General features: G+C 36.7%; 1 protein-coding gene across 1 annotated transcript in view; it reads left to right on the plus strand.

Annotated features, from left to right (window-relative positions):
* Positions 1 to 21,413, plus strand: part of PTK2 (protein tyrosine kinase 2) — a 304,848-nt gene that overhangs the window by 227,484 nt on the left and 55,951 nt on the right. Inside the window, exon 22 of the mRNA XM_027845408.1 lies at positions 14,035 to 14,146. Coding sequence (XP_027701209.1) covers positions 14,035 to 14,146 — 112 coding nt within the window. The remainder of the gene's footprint in view (positions 1 to 14,034; positions 14,147 to 21,413) is intronic.

The following is a 21,413-nucleotide window of genomic DNA, read 5'->3' on the forward strand; positions in this document are numbered from 1 at the left end:
GAAGAGCCCAAGATGACACTGAGCTTATGAGCCAGGGTGACTGGGAGCATGGTGGTACCTTCTGTTCTAATAGGGAAGTGGGAGAGTTAATAAATTCTGTTTTAGACTTTGAGTCTAAGATGCTTTTGGGGACATCCAGTTCCAGATATCCAAAAGGCAGCTGGTAAGTGACCATAGCTCAGGAAAGATACTAGGGCTGGATATTTAGATCTTGGAATCATCTGCATAGATATGGTCATTGAACCCAAAGAAACTATTGAGATTGTTGAGGATACAGAGAAAAAAGAAGAGACAAAGTCTTGGGAACTTAGTAGGTGCAACATGGATGGAGAATCAGCAAAGGAGACTTAAAGAACATTTAGACAGATGGAAGAATCAGGAGAGATTTCTATTGTTGAAACCTAGAAGCAAAAAATATCCAGGAGCAGAGGCTAATAATGTCAAAAGCTAGAGAAAGGATTGAGAAAAGGTGGGGCAACTAGGTAGTGCAATGGATAGAGCATTGGCCCTGTACTTTGTCCAGTTCAGGCTTGAGATAAGGCTTGATAGTCCAAGCAAATTTCAATAGATTCTTGCCCTTCGTTAGTTTCTCCCACCTTTCTACATTGTCCACATACATACCTGTATTTAGCAATTATCTATACTTCTCCGTCACACTAATAAGAATATTAAGGTCAACTAGAGGCCTAGTTATTCAATCTATTTAGATTGAATCATTTACCCCTCTTTCAGCCTTCAGGCCTTTCAGAATTTCTAATAATTTTATCTTTTCTAGGCCTCAATTTTCTCAGCTGTAAAATGTGATAGTTTAAGTAAATGATAATAACTCCCATTTATAAAATGTTTTGCTGTTCACTGGATGATTTCCTCACAACAGTTCTTTTGGGTAGGCAGAGGAGAGGTTATTATTCCCATTTTACAAGTGAAGAAACTGAGACTTAAGGAGGTAAAGTTGTTTTCCCAGTCACTATTAGAAATATCCCAAATTTAGAGCAGGAATCCCCTCTCCAGTTATTCCATTTAGTGGTCCTGCATCTGCTTCCAGACCTGCAGCAGTGGCAATCTCACCTCATTGAGACCATTCCCCTTAACACTGTTGCTGTCCTTCGGTGAAGGCAAAAGCTGCTTTTGTGTAACTCTCACTCATTGCTCTTAATTCCTTCCTCAGGGGTGAGTCTTAAAAAAATCTCATTCCTCTTCTATGTGACAGTCCTTCAGTTACTCAAAGACTGTGGTGATATCCCCCTAATAATCACATCACTGCCTCCTATCAAGCTTAAAATCCACTTCAATGCTTGCATCTCTTTCATGTTATTTATTGTCTACCTGTCTCCTCACACAGTCCCTATTAAATTTCATCTTACTAAGTTCAGCCTATCATATTAACCTATTAAGGTTTTTCTGAATCTGGATTCTATAATCCATGATGTTAGCTATTTAAGTGAACCTTCACCTGAGCCATCAGGAAAATTATTGAACAGAGCACAGCCAAGGACAGAGCCCTGTAGTGCCCCAATAGAGGCTTGTCTTAAGTTAAAGGTGTTACCTTGAGGCCTGAACCAGATTAAAACGTAATTGGGAAATGTTCAACAAAATAAATAAAAATACAGTACAACATAAGTAATGTTAATTTGTGGTTTTCAAAGTCAACCTGCCTCAGGAATCTGCTTCTATATGACTTTGACACCACTGCTCTTAGTTGTTGTTGCTCTATTAATCACCGTTCTTTGGGTCCAAATTTTCAAGTAGTGCAAAACTCACCTTGCCCGTAGCTCTCCATCTTGTCTGTTAATCGAAAGGAATTTATTAACTATCTGATCTGTGTGAGGCACTGCAGTGGCATGCAGGTTACTTGGGACGAGCAGTCATTTTGAGAGGATTTTGTTTTGTAACAAAACAGTTATGACCACAGTAGTGGTCATGTATTCATGCTTCTCCTGACAATGGACGCATTCAGAATGTCTGACCTTGATCAGACAAAGCCAGACTGAGCTGGATTTCCTGCTAGCCATGTGTGTTTTGTTGTACTCTTGTATTGTGGTTTTTAAGAATGGATATTATGCTAAAGAAATTAATAAAAGTTATATTTCTTAAACTGCACACTTTAGTGGCTGCCAGAGATACTGCAGCAGCTCTTGGTGTGAAGTAAAGCATTTCAAGTATATAGCCTAATAGAATGAGAAATACCAGAGCACAAAGAAAAAAATATATAGTAAAAAAAAAAATGGAAGATAACTCCAAGAACTGGTAAACTGTTGCTGCAAAATGACCTTAATTATTAAAAGAAGAGTGAGAGAAACATTGGGGGTGGGGAAAAAATTTTTCCCATTGGTGTGGGGAAAAAAATGCTTGTCATGGGCGAGATAGTACAAAGACTGGAGTACTGAAGATAAAAAAAGTTATTTTCACTGATGAAACTCACTTCTTTTTCACTACCTTCTTCTTTGTCAAGAGGGACTGGGTAGCAAAGAGAGGAAAACATAAGAATACATGATGGAGAAAAACACATAGTTAATGATTATAAATGTGATTGCAATGAACTCACCCATAAAAAAGAAAGAAATAGGAAAAGGGATTAAAAAGCAGAATCCAACAATATTCTATTTCCAAGGAACATTTAAAACATAGAAATTGATACAGAGTTAACATAAGGAGCTGGAGCAAAAATTTTTAATGCCTTAGCTGAACTAAATAAAAAGTTAGTAACCATTATTTCAAATCAAGCAGCTGCATAAATAGATTTGATTAAAAGAAGTAAACAAGGAAACTATTATGCTGAAAGATACCATAGGCAATGTGTTAATATTATTGAAAATGTATGCACCAAGTGACCTTGTATCTAAATTCTTCTCTCTCTCTCTCTTTTTTTTTTTTTGATGAGGTAGTTGGGGTTAAGTGACTTGCCCAGGGTCACACAGCTAGTAAGTGTCAAGTGTCTGAGGCCACATTTGAACTCAGATCCTCCTGACTCCAAGGCCAGAGCTCTAACCACTGCGCCACCTAGCTGCCCCTGTATCTAAATTCATAAAGGAAAAGCTAAACAAGATTCAGGGAGAAATAGACTATAAAACCATAAGAGTTTGTGATCAGAGTGTACTACTTTCAAAGCTAGGCAAATCTAAGAAAATAAGAAAAAAATTAAGAACTTTAATAGAATTTTTGAAAGTATAGACATGATAGATAAATAGATATATCTCTGCTGATGTTTGTATGGGAATACATAGAATACATATATCTCAGCTTTAACATGGCACATTTACAAAAACTGACCAGGCATTAGGCCATAAAAACTTCAAAAAACAGAAAAGCAGAAATGTTAAAAAAAAAAAAATCCTTTACAAGCCACAGTGCAATAAATATTATATTCAACAAAAGATTATTGGTAGCAGAGTGGATGAGTACTAGACCTGGAAGGCCTAAGTTTGAAGCCTGCCCCAGGCTTACTAGCTGTGTGACCCTTGGCAAGTCAGTTAACCCCAGTTTCCTCATCTATAAAATGGGGATAATAATATCACCTATATTACAGGGTTGTTATGAGGATAAAATGATATAACATTTGTAAAACACTTTGCAAAATATTAAGTGCTATAAGAATGCTAGATATTATTATCGAACAAAGGATTAAAAATTAGAGACTAAATAACTTAATCATAAAGAATTTGTGAATCAAGAATAAATCATAGAAACAATTGATAATTTCATTAATGATAATGCCATCAGTGGGACAATTTGCCAGAATTTTGGGACTCTAGCCAAAGCAATAGCCAAAGAAAAATTTTTCTCTAAACACTTTCATCAACAAAAGAGAGGAAGTACAAACCCAATGAATTGGGAATGTAACTTTTAAAAATACGTAAAACCAACAAATTTTAAAACTTCATTTAAACAAATCCATTGACATTAAGTTGTATGACCATATCTAAAGTCCCCGAATTCTATGATCCACAGTTACATTACCTCTTTCAAACTTAGTCTATTTGTTCATCTGTATAAATCAAATTGTTGATACTTGTGTTATAAACTGCACAGGATTTTTCTGGGGATTATGTTTTACAAACCTTATTACAACTATGTATTATTATCAGTATGAAATGCCTTAACTGGCTTTTAAACTGAGTTCTGATTTTGAAACCAGTATCAGGATGCCTTTACCAAGAGTGCAGCACCCATTCAAGGATCTCACTTTTCCTGAGGTTCTGAGTTGGGTATTAAGGTATTGACTACCTTCTTTATAGCTTAAAATACCTTCCACAGTACAGGGGAGAGTGAAATGCAACTTTTGCATTATTTTTAGAAACCTAGATATGCAGTTCACTGTACTCTTAACTGTCTGCACAAAAGGAGAATGAACCCTCCAGTGTGTGAGTGTGAGCTCTTTGGTAGCAGCTTCTTGCTGTACCATCTCCAGCCTTATCTGAGATCTGGATACTTGATTTCCACTCTTCAGAAATACCCATTCTTTCTTTAGAAAGCTCAATTCCAACATGATGAGGCATGGTCTATAAAAGACCATGTTTCAAAACTGGTATTCCCACAAACCTGTTCAAACAAGTTTCCCTACTTTTTTTTGCTTCACTTTCCCCCACCCCAAATTTCACTGATGCTGTTTTTTCTGGGTACTTGCCAACCAGTGTTAGAAGCTATTAGCCTTTACTAATTGTGTGCTCCAGAGCAGATTTTACTATTAATTACCTCACTTTCATTTGCAGAGTTAAAATTCATATTTCACATTCTTGATGAAACAACAGACTACATTTCTACACTACACTATACTGCACCCAATAGGTTTTTGTTTTGTTTTGTTTTTTACTTAACCTTTCAGACATTTCAAACTGGCTATCCAGTAGACATCTTAAGAAAACATGTCTAAAACAGAAATCATTATCTTTCCCTCTAAACCCTCCCTGCCTCCTACTTTCCCTATTACTGTAGAGGGCAACATCATCCTTCCAGTCCTCGGGCCCACAACCTAGGAGTCAACCAGGATCCCTCACCATCTCTCACCACCGCCCCCAAATCCAATCTGTTGCCAAGGCCTATCAATTTCACCTCTTCACCTAAATACACCCCCTTCTCTGTGACACTATCACCTCACACCTGGACTATTGCCACAGCTCCTACTGGGTCTGCCTGCTTCAAGTCTCTTCCCACTTTACTCTTCATTTAGCCATCAGAATGATTTTACTAAATCGCAAACCTGACTATGTCACTCCTCAGTAAACTTCAGTGGCTCCCTATCATCTCCAGGATCAAATATAAAATCCTCTGTTTGGTATTTAAAACCCCTCATACCTTAACTCCCTCCTACCTTTCCAGTCTTCTAATACCTTACTCTTCAACATGTACTCTTCAGTCTAATGACACTGGCTTTTCCTCCTGGCTTTTCCTTGAACAATACACTATCTCTTGGCTCCAGGCATTTTTTCTGACTGGCCCCATGCCAGGAATGCTGTCCCACCTCAATTTCACCTGCTGACTTTCATGGCTTCCTTTAAGTCCCAATTAAAATCCCATCTTTTATAGGAAGTTTTTCCGAAACCCACTTAATTCTATGCCTTCCCTCAGTTAATTATTTCCTATTTTTCCATATATCGCTTGTTTGTACATATTTGTTTGTTTTCTCCTCCATTACATTGTAAGTTCCTTGAGGGTAAAGGCTATCTTTTGCTTCTTATATTCCCAGTGCTTAGCACAGTACTTGGCACAAAGTAGGTATTTAATAAATATCTATTGATCATTAATTGATTGATTAAAAACTGTTACATTGGTCCAAACTTTTCATGTGTTAGACCCTTTTGGAAGGCTAATAAAACCTATTGACCCTTTCTCAGAATAATCTATTTAAATGCTCAAAATGAAACACATAGGATTACAAAGAAAACCAAATGTTAGTGAAAATGAAGATGTATTTTTCCCATTCAGGTTCACAGACTTCCTGAACTCTTTCCATGAACCCCTTCTGTGGACTCCAGGGTTAACACTCCCTAATTTAATTCAACTTCATCATTTTATTAGTAAGGAAACTGAGACCTAGGGACAAGAAAGGTTTTGCCACGGTAACACAGCAAGGTAGTAACAAAATCAGAACTTAAAATTGTATCTCCTGAAATCACCCAGGTAGTACTGATTGATTTTTTTACTGTCTATCTTTTTGGTACCATATCCTCATTTTTCTGGAATGGTAATGTGAGGCAGCTTGGCATAGTAGAATGAGCCCTAGACTTAAGAGTCAGGGGACTTGGATTCTAGACTAAGTATTATTACTAATATATACACACGTATGTATACTTGTGTGTGTGCATGTGCCTGTGCGTGTGTGTGTGTGTGTGTGTGTGTGTGTGTGTGTGTGTGTGTGTGTGTGTGTGTGTGTGTGTGTGTGTGTAATGTTTAATCCCTTTCGAGTTCAGTTTCCCACTCTGTCAACTGAGGGACTTGCACTCCAGTTTTAATGTATCATTTGGTCTCAGAGGGCCCTTAGAACTCTTTACATTTTTTGTGTATGATTCAGACCTCTCTTAAGTATGCATTCTACAATTACCAGTCTTTATGTTTCCATTAAAGACTTACTACCTCAAATAGTACAACTCATATTCTTTGTAAAAGAATATCTTATTTTTCTAAATTTATATCTCAGGCCAGTGCTTTTGGAAACAAATGAATCATTGTGCTGCCCCTTTTATAACTACTCATTTGCCTTCAAAATGGTTTATAATAAAGACTCTTATTGTTGCCACAGCAACAGAAATTTGCTAAAGCCTCTCCTGCATTGACTGCTGATGGCTATAAGCCCAGAGAGACGGAAAGTCTCTTGTGGTATATAGGAGAATAAAATGATACGTTTGTTTCATCACTATGAGATGCAGGGTGTGTTTATTTGTGTTTTACCTGAAATCTCTAGTTCATTTGAATTGCCTTTGTGCTATAAAGTATTGAGTTGGTTACTTTTTTGCATAGAGCAAGTTTTTTTTAAAATTTAGTATAGAATTCTTTTCCTCATCTCCTTATTCTTTATCTGTGGCTCATGGACAAATATTGTACAATTCCACAGAAAACTTCCAAGAGTTCTAGCAACTGTTGGACAAAAAAAAAAATCTCTTCATATATTGTGTTTTTTGTTGACTGAGCTAAGGAAATTTAATAAGAGAAAAATTTATGTGAATCTCTCCTCCATTCTAGAAAATGTGACGTTTCATTATTCTGCAGTGAAAGTTTGGAATAGAAATGTTTCCTAAGCATATTGTTGCTAAAAATATTTGTAGTTTGGGAAAGTATGCTTAAATTTGACCCCTTTGACCATCTGCACATTCTAAGTAACTGCTTTAGGTTCTTCAGCAGCTGGAGAGAGGAAAAGATCGGGAATATCTCTCTGTGTATTCTTTACTCCATCTATGGAATAGTCTTCCCATTGTAAAAACAAAGACATTTTTCTGGGTTATTTATATTCTTTGCTGTCCAGCAAAGATTAAAATTTCTCTTAGACATTTTTACATTTTATTTTTGGTCAGGGAGTAGTAAGGAAGAAACACAGAAAAATGAAGAACCTAAACACATGGGGTTACTCTATTTACTAATTTTTCATTGCATTCTTAGAAGATAGGAATTGTTGTGTTCATTAAAATAAAAGATCAGGCAAACAAAAATAAATAACAAAATCATGCCTAATACTATGGACTTCAAACTATTCACTCTCTAAGGAAAAATAGGCATGCTTGATCATTTCCTTCTGATCTCTTTATCCTCTAAGTCTATTTATCAAAATTTATTGACCTTATTATACAGTCGTGTATGTTGCTACTTTTTTCATTCTGTATTTCTTTATAACTTCTTATTTCTTTGTATTCTTGTCATTTCCTCTACTACAGAAATATGCCTTTGTATTGATATACCACAGTTTGTTAATCAGTCACTGAACATAAAGATTTTTTCCCAATTCTTTACTGTTACAATTAACACTGTTAATGTGCACTTTAGTACAAATATTTCTTTTTTCCCCTTCCTTTTAATATAATTCTTAAGAAAAAATATTCTAATAATGCGGTAAAATAGTATGATCAGTTTTATGCCCTTATTGGCTATTGCCAGAATCCTTTCCAAAATGATTATACCAATTTATAATTCCATCAACAGTTGACATATATTTATTATGTTGTCTGTTGTTTGTTGGCATGGATGTTATGGATTCAGTAGGATTATAGAATAGAACCACAGGAACTCAGTTCATCTGGTCCAACCCATACTTGAATAGGACTCCCACTAAAACATTTCCTGACAGCCAGTTCTCCATTCTTTGCTTATAGACCTTCAGTGAAGTCCTCCTTTTTGGGAGAGAGCCTGGAGAGCAAATTTATGTATCACTTGAGGATTCAAAAAGTACTTTCCCCCTAACAACTCTGAAGTAGATATTGCAAATATACATTTTACAGGTAAAAAACTGAGGCTCATGCAGGTTAAGGGACTTTTCCAAGGTCATGCAAGTAGTTAATGGCAGAGCCAGGACAAGCACTTAGATCTCTTAACTATTAGTCCAGTTACCTTTCTGCTATATCATGCATTTATCAGAAGTAGAAACATCAAATCCAATCTTATGTTATATTCCTAGAATTTATCATTTGGAGACAGAAGAGGTATAACTTTGGGGAATTAAGATTCTGTGTCTAGTTTTCCCATCTCCTCTGAGCCATTAATCCAATAATATGTATTTGAAAAGACCAAAGTTGCAAGTTTGATGTCAGCTAAATAGTTTTGCTGTGCCCAGTGTCCAGAGACATTATGCCTAACTCCAGTTAGCTAATGTGCAACATCTGTAGCTGGTCACTAAGACAGAGGAGAATACAAATGGATGAGTGAAAAGTTCAGTCCTACTTCAGTACATTGATGCATCTGTGATGGCCTCAACTTGGATACTTCCTCTAGTGATATTGATCACACCCTGTCTACACCTTACCTCCTGTGTGACTTTTGTCCATGTTGTTGTTCAGTCATTTCAGTCATGTCCAACTCTTCGTGACCCCATTTGGGGTTTTCTTGGCAAAGATACTGGAGTGGTTTGCCATTTCCTTCTCCAGCTCATTTTACAGATGAGCAACTAAGGCAAATAGGGTTAAGTGACTTGCCCAGAGTCACACAGCTATTAAGTGTCCGAGGCAGGATTTGAACTCAGGAAGATGAGTCTTCCTGACCCCAGGCCTGGCATTCTATCCATTGCGCCACCTAGCTGCCTTGCAACTAGGACTTTTGAGTATATCCTCCTATAAATTGTCATATCCTGGGGCAGCTAGATGGTGCAGTGGATAGAGCACCAGCCTTGGATTCAGGAGGACCTGAGTTCAAATCCAGCCTCGGACACATAACATTTAACTAGCTGTGTGACCCTGGGCAAGTTACTTCACCCCCTTGCCTAGCCAAAAAAAAAAAAAATTGTCACATGCTGTCCACCCAACATAATGGGGATATGCCTTTAGTTCTGTTGACATTGTGTGGGTACTGTTGCAGCAAACCACCTAAAACATCAGTTATCCCTTGCTCTCATTATACAACTAGCTTTTTTTTCCATTCATACACATTTCTAATGACTTCTTGTGTAGTTCTCTCTTCCTTCTATTCAATTCGTGGCCCAGTTCATTACTCATTATCCATTAGAAGAGTCTGTCCAAGCTAATGTGTACTCATTGACCAACTCTATGGGCTATCCTTCCAAATGCATATCATAGTCTGAGCAAGAAGCATACTTCATCCACTTATACTTAGGTATTCATCTGTTTGGAGCAATTAGGAATCTTGTTTAGTTGGCTCTGCAGTCCCAGATTTAATGCAGTTAACGCAGTGTTATCTTCAAACAGAAGTACCTGGGGACCCTCCCCATCTATGGGGAATACCTCTTCCATTTGAACTCTGATGTCCATTTGGACATATGCTCCATGATAGTGACAGATACCTAAGTTTCTCTCTCCCTGTTTTATGCCACCCTTAATATTTATAATCAGAAGATCATGGAACAAAGCTAGTTCTGTTCTAGTATGTTCTGAGGAATCTCATATAATTTTTTTAGTCCGTAACAGTGAGCACAGTGGAATCTTGTTTCCTCTACACTTTTCAGTCAACTCTATGACTTTAAAGATGTAATCTCCTGTACAATACGATTTATAAAAGCTTGCCTATCCCTTTCTCATTCCTTTTTTCAAGGATATCCTCTATACACATGTATTCTCAGAAAGATTTAAAATAAGTATATGGATCTATAGTACTCTTTGCTCCCTTTTCTGAACTTCTTGTTGCTGTTGCTGCAGAAGCCACATGGGAATAAGGGTCATATCTTATTTTTGTTTCATAGACAAAAAACATACGTCACTTAGTAGTTCGTTTCTTAGGTGATGAGCCTCTCTGTACTTAAATAGTTTGGTCCTTAGAAAGCAGTCTAGTGTTAGGATTATACTTGAAGCCTTTTGAGACTGATAGAATCTGTAAGATCTTGTACCCTGATGGCATAATCTTTGAAAACCTAGCATTATTTCCATGTCACAGTGAAACTTTGGAGTAGGCCTTCGTGTAGCACTACCTACCTGGAAGATGGGAGAGAAGTTAGGTTTAGAGATGAAAGGGATGCTCAAAATACAAACTATATATCAACTAGGGTTTAGTAACTTCATCTTCATATATTAAATATGACATCTGAGAGATACGGATTAACAGAGTTGATTAAAAAAAAACTTTACAGGTTAAATAATCACAAATTCCTTGAGCTTAAAGTGTATTGTAGCTAACTAAAAGAATTAATATTATCTGAGGCTGCATTAATATAAGTAGTACTACTAATAATAGTAATTTTATCCACTTGCTAGTGGTTCACCAATTATTAAATATAAAAGAATAACAGGATACTTATATTTAACCCTCTTCTATCTGGACTGTGTCAAATAGATGAAAATGAGATAATAGTATTGAGGGTGATGATGAAAACAGATGCATATAAGGCTTTCAAGCCTACAGAGCATCCAGTCCTCACAACAACCCACTGAATTAAGTGATGAAGTTATTATTCCTGTTTCATGGTTAAGAAACTGATTGTAAGAGTGGGGAAGTGCCTTCATCAAGATCAGTAGTTAGTGAGTGTTTGACATGGCATTTGAACCCAGGTCTTCCCGAATCCACAGACAGCACTCTGTTCACCATGAAATGGTAGTCCCATTGTCCTCGGCACTGAACAGACCACATATGGGTTATTATGTCCAGTTCTGGATATCTCCATTGAATGTTGATTAAACTGATGCTCATCCAAAAGATGAAAAATGGAATGGTGAGGAAGCTAACAACCATGTCATACACAGACTGATTGGAGAGCTTAGAATTGCTTGTTTGGAAAAAATAAGATTTTTAGGAGGACATGATCAATTATCATTTCATGTAGTTGAAGGGCTGGTGGGTAGAGGAGAGACTTTACCTATTATGTTTGGCACAAGACTAAAACCTAGGACGATTGAGTAGGAGGTGAAGGAAACAGATTTTTGCTCGACCTAAGGAAAAATATTCCTAACAATCAGAGCTATCCTTTAGTTAAATGAACTACCTGATTTGGTTGTGAGTTCCCCATTACTACAAGTGATCAATCAGAGATTTGATTATAGCTTTTCTGGGATGTCAGAGAGGAAATTTACACATCAAGAAAGGGTTGGAGTAAATGCTTGCTGGTATCCTTTCTAACTGAAAATCTATGATTCCAATTATTTTATATGTAATAAAATTCTATAAATTGTCCTGATTTTGATTTTGTCATTGGTATGCGTGTCATGACTTGAATTACTACAGCAAAAATAATTCATCATCCCACCTTCTGGTGATGAGCATTTCCAAAACTAGCCAGGTTTATGCTTGGACTACAGACATACAGTCTGCTTTCAGGCCTGTATTAGAATCCTTTCCAGTTTCATAGACATTGTTAGACTTTGTAGTTTACTGGAATAGCTTTCAATAACGCAGGATCACTTCCACACTGTTGTCAGGTATTTAAAAGAAAAAAAAACTTTAGTAAAGGATATGTTTTCATATATACAATATGTGTAGGGTAGGACAAAAATAATTTCCACTTTTGTTAATAAAAATTTGAAATAAAAACATTTCTTTGAATAGTAGACCAAAAAGATTATGGTCTTCAACTATATAATAACATTGGCCTCACTTTGTGTACGTGTGGGGGGGGGGTGTGTGTGGGTGTGTGGCTGCCCTTCAGATGTAAACTCCATCAAGTTCTACTTTCTCTCTTATTTCCCATAGTACCCTATGGGGTGCCCTGCATAATGGCAGTACAGTCAAGACTCTTTTCTGAGTGTTTCTGACTGTTTTCTGACTATTATCTGAGTATTATTTTATGAGGTCCCCTATAGCAAAAGATCACTTGTTAAAAATATCTTAAAGTATACAATGGATTCCATTTTTATACAGAACTTGTGGCATGCTTATTAATAAAAATTCATTTCCTTGTGCATTTTGGTCACTAGTAGCAATTTTTCACACAGTGTTGTGATAGACTACATCCCTCTATTAAAAGTCTAAAGTTGCTGTTAAACTCTTAAATTTCTGAAAAGCATGTCACTTATTTATTTTCCTAGTGATGGATTCCTCAGGCAGAAACAGGGAGACAAAATAGTATTCTGGATACATTTGATGAAGAGGTTTCCTCTAAATGTTTAGTTGTTGATAGCAAAGTCAAATTTTGGTTTTATAGAATTTATGATCACTTTTAATAAAATACTGCCCCTCCTTTTTCTTTTGGGAAAATATATGTTTTGTATCTATACCCATGGTTTGCCTTTTCCATAGTTATTTTTAATAGGGCTGGTTTGGCTTTTTGCTTTTTGGTTTTTTTCCAATTTAAAAAGATGACTATGTCTGCTGGTCTAGGAGGGAAATGGCACAGCAGAGCCTCCAGTAAAACAGGAATGTATTTTGGAAACAGTCAGACAAATTCCCAGATTAGAAGAGGCTCTGGGACAACTGAGCTCACTCTGCATGAGTAATTCTGGGTGGTTGTTTCGTGCAGTAAACTGGGAGGTTATAAGCTTTCAATGAGCTTCATTATTAGAACCCCTCCATACTGGTGTTAAGACATGTAGGAAGTAGACTGTTTACCATTGTAGTGAAGGTTTTGCCTAGTTCTGCCTTTGCTGGAAACCCTAAAGATTTCCTACACTATGGGAATCTAACAGATTTGTAACTTCTGCTGCATTCTAAGTATTTTAAATTATGGCAGATAGCCAAGATTAGTAATCTGTATAGCAGAACAGAAAGGAGGCGGTAGTATAATATTGCACTTCAAATAACCACGTAATAGTAAGAATCTGGTAAGTGACTTGCTGTGTTATTTACTGTTTTTTCTTCCAATTAAAACAACGTATAGATTTTTTTTCATCTCTATGACTAAAAGCCATCATTAAAAATACTATTGCATATTTCTTTACTCTTTTGTTAAGGGCATTACTATACTCAAATGTAGCTGAAAAACTGTAGTTAGGTATTTGGCAAGTTTCAAATTGGCCAATTAAACTGAAACTTAACTGTGGGTCCCCATAGTGTACTAATGCTTTTGTTTTTACCTTTCTGAGTTTGGTAAAAGAGCTTTTTCCATATGAAGAATCAGTGGTTCCAGACATGTATCTGCTTGATAAATTGCTTCTTGGGATTTCTCAGGGTAATTATACTTTGCCACAAGCACAGAATGAATTTTTAAATGCAGAGATTTTGTTGTTCTTTATATCCCCTCCCCCAGTCCTGCTTATTACCTTCTGGTTTGTTTGCTTGTGCTTACCCCCATGCCTGTGCTTTAAGTGAAATCTCCAGTTTAGAACTGAAAATAAATGTGATTGGTTTAAAACCCTGTCCTACTGGCCCATTATTAAAGAATCCCTTGCTAATTTTTTCCTTCAACTACTTTGAGCATACTGGCATTGGGAGAACTGTCTTAAGGAGGCTTTCAGGGTGGGGTTTAGAGTACGCTAACACACAAATGTCAGTTCTCCTTAACCCAGTTTATTGTCTCCTTAGTACAATACTGGAGGAGGAGAAGCTTCAGCAAGAAGAACGAATGAGGATGGAATCCAGAAGGCAGGTCACAGTGTCCTGGGATTCAGGAGGCTCAGACGAAGCTCCTCCCAAGGTAGTCATACTTATTGATTATTGAAAGCTGTTCTATTTAATATCTTTAAAGGTGTCAGTGATGCTGTAATGTTGTCTTTGCAGAAAAGCCAGAAGATCACTTTTTCAACTGCAGAGATCGTATTAGGTGATCTGTTTTGTTCTCACAACCAATTACTATGCCCACTAATTATTTCTCATTTTAGCCTCTCCTAATTTCCTCAACACCCATAAATATGTTAATAGACAGTATTCAGATATATGTTGTTTCAAGTCTAAATTCAAGGCTCGTAAGTTAAGATAAACAAAACTTCTCTTTTGTTTCTGTCTGACTTTTAGCTTGCTTCCCCTCCTCCACAAACATGAAATTTGAAAGAGAGGAGCCTGGCTTACAGCAAAACATTTTTGTCCTTAGGAAATAGAATTGTCTGAGATTCCACTAATCAGTAAAATCAAGTTTACAGTAGAAGGTGGAATCAGACTGGAAATTACATTCATTACGTAGTAGAATGTATATTGAAACTAATTTTACATTCTTGTCTGATCAGATCCTTTTTTTTTTTTTTTTTTTTGAGAACCTGGCTAATAAGATCATTATGCATATGCTTGGTCTTTTTTGTTGTTGATAGGTTGTTTTCTCAGATTTGGAAACACATTGAAATGAAATTAAGTGCTACCCTGCTGCCCTTCTGTTGTGGACTTTGGTGCCTTAGTTAGGCAGTCCTCAAACTTTTTGGTCTCAGGATGTGGGTTTTATCTGTTGATATTTACCATATTGAAATTCTAAAAATTAAAATATCTTAGTATAAAACAGTTTTGTCCTGGTGTACCCCTCGAAAAATAGGGGGAGGTGCACAGAAGCACCACTACTTAGAAAACCACTGCCTTATATTAAAGAATGCTCCCCCAAAATGTGTCCAAAACTAGTTACGTGACCAAATTAACTAGGTGTTTGACCAAGCCAAATAACTGGTATCCAGTAAAAGATTTTTGCTGTTTATGCAGAGCCTGCCATAATGCAGTTCTTGTCTGCTGTATCCTTTGCCTTTTCTTATGATGATATTATACCACACTGATTAAATAGAATCTTCCCTGGTAGAATTGCTAGAGCAAATATTTGACTTTGTAAAGATGTAAATTAAACCTTTGTTTAGTTAATAGTTGACTAACAAGGATTTATTAGCAATTAGATTGGCTTTGTAAACTGGAATAAATTCCGTGGAATGGGAATTCACAGACATTTGCTAGCTTTTTTTTTTTTTTAAGTGCTTTTAAATTCCCTGGTTTAATGCAATATAACCAACAAAAACAACTGGAGCAATGCTTTGGGAGCCAAGAGACCTGAATTATAGCTAAGGGACCTTAAGCAACAATTTCCCTTTCCTGGGGGCTCAGTTTGCTTATCTATGGCATTATTGTAAAGAAAAGTCAAGCAGGAAGGTTTTTTTGCATTTTAAAATACAATGGCAGCATAAGAAAAAGTGTTCAGCACAGTGCCTGGCACAAAGTAAGCAATATATAAGCATCAGCTATTGTTAGCATTTTTATTATTAAGAACGTACTTAGCATATACCTATGCATATGGACATATCCTTGATGATGAATAAGTTCGTTTTCTACTATGTTACTAGCTTTAAAAAATCACTGAATTCAGAAACTTTGTAAGGAATGAGCTCTCTAGTTGTTTATTGATTTTTGCATAGTTTAAATTGGGCTAGTTTTTGTTTTCCAAGGTTGCTACAAAACGAAACCAGTTAGATTTTTTGGATCTTATTACGTTAATACTTGAAAGATCAGTACTTTTGTTGGTGTGAGTAATATCTTCACCAATGCAGATTACAACCCTTCTTTAACTTATGGTCTTTGAGAATTACTGTGGCTTAAAAATTTATTACCCTACATCCAGGCTGTAATGAGCTCCTCTGAACTTTGCTAGGCCTGTCCCTGAGCAACAGATATGTAGTCAGTCTATCATTGTATCCCTGCTGGAGGGAGATTTTTCCCGAACTCTGTGCCCCAGAGGTACGCAGCCTTTGGTACCCAGAGTCATAATATGTCATGTGAGGATATGAAGCATTACAATAAAACTATCCAAGAGACTTTCTCCCTAGAACCGTTAATACCTGGGTTCTAATCCTGCCACCGACACTTATTTGTGTGACTGTGGGCAATCTATTTTGCCATCCTCCGACTCAATTTCTTCATCTGTATGATGGGGACAATAACATTACCTACTTCACATGGTTGTTGTGGAGATCAAATGAGATAATGTATGGAAAGCATTTTGTAAATCTCAAAGTGCTATATGAATTTTTTAAAATTATTATTATATTGTAAAATTGTCTGCTTGAACAGGAGCCAGTCTTCCCAGCTCCCATGCCTATTCCAGCAAAACCCTAAATTGGACCAGAACAAATCATGATGAGGGAATACAGTGAGAAACTACAATAAATTATTTTTTCCACCCCAGAACTATAGAAGAGGTCAGCTGGGAGGCTGAGGACAATAGGAAATGAGGCCATAGAGTAGGGTAGACTCCCAGCTAAATTAGATAGTCACAGTCATGGTTCACAAACATTTGTGAAGCACCTATTATGTGCTATGAGCTATGCTAAGTATGGGGATACAAAGAAACCTATACCACCAGGGACATGTGTAATCTCTAGGTCTCTCAGTGTCCAGAGGTCCCAGGGTGGCAGCCTTGGAAGTGCTGGAATAAAGGTGCAGTGCTAAAAATGTGACCCTGCAGACCCAAACCAAGGGCTCCAAGGTTCCTAGCACACTACCATTAGATCCCAGACAAGGTTTCTAATCCCAGGAGGTAGAGGTCAGCACAGGAACCCAGGTAACCCAGGGATAGACCAAGCAGGGGCAACCATCCAAACCAAGAATACAGCAGTCATTAGGCAGAGCCTGTACATATCACAAAGGCTCAGTTCAGGAAGTTAAGAAAACACCAACCACTATGAAAAATTATTGCAAATCTGAAGATGTCCAAAAAGGAAAGAATAACTTTTTAACAAATGTAAGCAGAGACTCAAAGGAAAGAATGGACTTTCCCAGAGGACTTTTGGAAACATAGAAGAAATGAAGCAGAGAGTTTTAAGAGGTTTTAAATAAAAGCTCTAGAGGAAAGAATTAGAAGAATAAGAAGACAAAGTGGTGAACCTTACCCAGATCATGGCCTCCCTGCATAATAGAATAGATCAGACAGAAACAGATAATTCCATGAGACAGCAAGAAATGGTAGAACAAAAGCAACAGATTGAAAAAATAGAAGAAAAGGTAATATATGTGATATCATAAACAACTGACCTGTAAAACAGGTCGAGGAGATATAATTTAAGAGTAATTAGACTCTCTGGAAACCATGATTTAAGCAAATAAAAAAGTCCATACACTGTATTTCAAGAAATCATAAATTAAAACTACCCAAATCTATTAGAACCAAAGGGCAAAGTAAAAATAGAAAGAACCCACCAATCACCTTCCAAAAGAAACCTCAAAAGAAAAGGTCCCACAAATGTCATACCAAAATCTAGAACTCTCATATTAAAAAAAAAAATTTACAGCAGACATCCAGAAAGAAGTAATTTAAGTACCAAGGAACCCCAGGAAAGGTCACCTGAGTGTTGGAAACGTCTAAAAACCAGAGGACATCGAAAGATGCTATTTTCCAAATGCAAAAGATACATATGAAGACCTACCCTACAAAGTTAAATATAATCCTATTTTTAAATGAATCATTAATGAACAGAGGACTTCTAGACATTTCTGATAAAAGATTGGAGCAAAGGAACTTTAAAATGCAAATACAGTAGTCCAGAGAAACCTAAAAAGGTAAATTTGAGCAATTGGAAGGAGGTTTAGTTTTTGTTTGTTTGTGTTTGTTTTTGTTTTTGTTTTTTTTGGTTAGGCAGTAGGGTTAAGTGACTTGCCCAGGGTCACACAGCTAGTAAGTGTTATGTATCTGAGACTGAATTTGAACTCAGGTCCTCCTGAATCCAGGGCCAGTGCTGTATCCACTGCGCCACCTAGCTGCCTCAGGAAGGAGGTTTAGGATGATACAATCTTAACAATGTAATGGGGAGAGAAAAAAACAAGTGACCCCTTAAAATTTTAATGTCATAGTGCATAGCACATAGTAGGTGGTTAATAGATGTTACTGATTGTTATCTTCAAAAAGGCATTAAGGGAGTTAAATAAGAAAAACAGAGGGACTGGGGATGGGTTGTATCTTTTCTGAGTAAGAAGAGGGTAAAGAGAAGGGAGAATAAAAGGAGGAAGAGGGGGGTGGGATTTGCTATTTCTCATGATTGGGAGGCATGAGAAGAATGTACAAAGGTAGAAGAACGAGTCAGGGAAGTGCCATTAGGTGAACGTCACTCTTAATCTCAGAATGGATGTATGCTCACACATAGAAAACACATAATCAGTAATGGGGAAAGTAAGTATTGGGGGATAATAAGAGGGAATATTAATTCTCGGGTTGGAGGAAATGGCACAGCAAACTTCTGATCCTGAATGGGGACTTAAAAGGGAGAGAAAAAAAACTAGAATTTAAGAGGATGTGTTAGATTGCCTCCTAGACATTTGAAGATTGGCTGAGTAAATTATGGCCTATGAGTATAATGGAATATTGTTGGGCTGTCAGAAATTACAAAACAGCCTCAGACACTTGACACTTACTAGCTGTGTGACCCGATTGCCTCACTAAAAATAAAAAAATAAAATAAAATGAATTCAGTTGTGAGGAAGAGCTAAAGATGTTGGACATCAGCTCTCTAGGGACATAACACAGCTGTAGTTGAAAATAGGAAGGTAGCACTCTTAATTTAAAAAAAAAAGAAATTACAAAAGAGACGATTTCTGAGAATCCTTTATGAACTGACGCAAGAGAACAATTTTTGTAGAAGAACAATAGTGTGAAGAAAAACAACCTTGAAAGACTTAAGACCTCTTATCAGTGCAGTGACCATATCTCCAGAGGACCTACGATAAAGTGTGTCACCCACCTTCTGAGAGAGAGGTGCTGGACACAAAGTACAGAAAAAAGACCTTTTTGGACATGCCCATTGTGTGAATTCTTTTTGCTTGGACATGCTTATTTCTTGCAAGGATTTTTTTGTTCTTTTTTTCTCTCAGTTAAATGATGGAGGAGGACTTAGGAAAAGGAGGTAACAATAGTGATGCTGTGAGAGCCATTGCAGCATTTTTTTTAAATGTCCCAAAGAGAACAGGAAAAAAGTTCAGAAGGGAGCACAGATGAGCGCAACAGTTTAAAAAATAATGTGTAGAATTTATCATACACTTTTTTAAAGCGAGTGTTCTAAAGGTTCAGAGTTTCATAGAAAATCATATTTTAATGTTCTTCTGTGTGTATAGAAATGCCCCTTTTTGGTGTCAAAGTTTGGAATAAAAAATTTTATTTAAAATTTAATTAATTAAAATTTATATTAAAAATTGTTAAGACTTGGAGATTTTCTTTGGATGGGTTGATGGCTCTTCTGATTTCATCAGCATGACGAAGTTTCATTGTGGAAGCATAACAAAAACAATAGCTGCCATTCATATTACACTCTCTGTTTACAAAGAACATTATCTCATTTGATCTATCCAACATCCCTGCTAGTGTCCCAATGTATAGATGAAGCAACTGAGGCACAGAGAGGTTAAATAAATCACACAGTATCACACCCATTAAGTTGCAGGAATCCAGAACTAAGTTTTATGTTCCAGAGACCAAGATTGCCTTCATGCTGTAACAAAATTCATCTTGATTTCTTGCCTGTAAAATTCTTAGACTGTGTCTGTCTATATGTTAATGTTTTTCCCAAGATACACAATCCTTATTAGCTAGCCAGTAGACAATAATAGACTTTTAGAATGTAGAAGTACAGTGTCTCTAGACTAACAACCTCAGTGACATATCCTATGCTATATAGGTTGTAAGTGAGATCAGGATTTTGAACCAAGATTGAAATTCTGCCTCAGACACTTACTAGCTGTGTGACCTTGGGCAAGTCACTTAATTTATTTGCCTCTACTTCCTCAACTGTAAAATGTGAATAATGATAGCACCTACTTCTCAGACTTATTGCAAGGATCAAATGAAATAATATTTGTAAAGCACTTAGCACAACACCTGGCACATAGTAAGTGCTATAGGCTATTTTTATCATCATCATCATTATGTTCTCTGACAGCAAAGCCAGTCTTTTTTCTACTACACTTTCCAAAGGAGCATTTAACCACAGGGGCATGGTAAATTATAAACAAACTACTATCACATTATTGAATGCTTTTGCCATTTAAGAGTCAAACCTGCTTTCTGTGTTTCTCAATAGACATCCTCACTGTCAAATTCCTTCTACTTTTATGGTTTTCACCTCACAAAGGTATTCAGTGGCTCTGAAATTGGGTGATAACATGATTTAACAGCTCTACTTTCCTGTATGAAGTGGTGATGTCACAGGCCCTATTCAGTTCTCATATTTCTTCCCACAGTTTCTTATCACAACAAGATTTCAATTCCATTAAGTATAGCTAGGAAATGCGGCTTCTAGATCTAAATTTCATGAATGAGTGGAAAGAGAATTTACAAAAACCATGAAAAATTAATTCTCCATTCAGATTCAGGATACAAAACAGTGGTAAAACAGATGGTGTTGTACTTAATTGGAGGCATAACATTAAAACTACCTCCCAAAATGAGTTATTGAATGTTATATGCTAATGAACTTTCAGTAACACTTAAACATTTCCAGAATCTTTGCTGTCGTTAATATGGGTACTTCTCATCAGTATAGATCACAATCCATCTACACCTTTTTTTCTGACTCTTTTCTCTGTGTGCTGGAATCCTCCCTCTGCTTCTTTTAGTATGTCAAGAATTTCCCTTCCAGTGCTCAGAGCATCCATCTGTTATACCTCACTTTTGCTACGTAACCAACATACCTCCTTTTCTAGTGATACATCTCCTTGTGGATATCTTTTAGACCACATTTTGCAAGCTATTTATATTGTTTGTCTAGACCTCTGATGTCATTGGTGTAGAGTATCCCTATTACAAACTCCCCGCACCAAATGTAGGTCAGCAGTGAGTCTGTAACTCATAACATGAGCTGCTCAAAGACAACAGGACTCTGCTAGATGTCAGGAGTGACACTTGAACCCATGTCCTTCTGACTCAGAAGCCAGCTTTCTATTTACAATGACATGATGACTTCATATAAGTCAGTCTGTGTGTGTGTGTGTGTGTGTGTGTGTGTGTGTGTGTGTGTGTGTGT

Source organism: Vombatus ursinus, unplaced genomic scaffold (genome assembly GCF_900497805.2).
Source record: "Vombatus ursinus unplaced genomic scaffold, bare-nosed wombat genome assembly UNPS02005236.1, whole genome shotgun sequence".
NCBI classification, from domain to species: Eukaryota; Metazoa; Chordata; class Mammalia; order Diprotodontia; family Vombatidae; genus Vombatus; species Vombatus ursinus.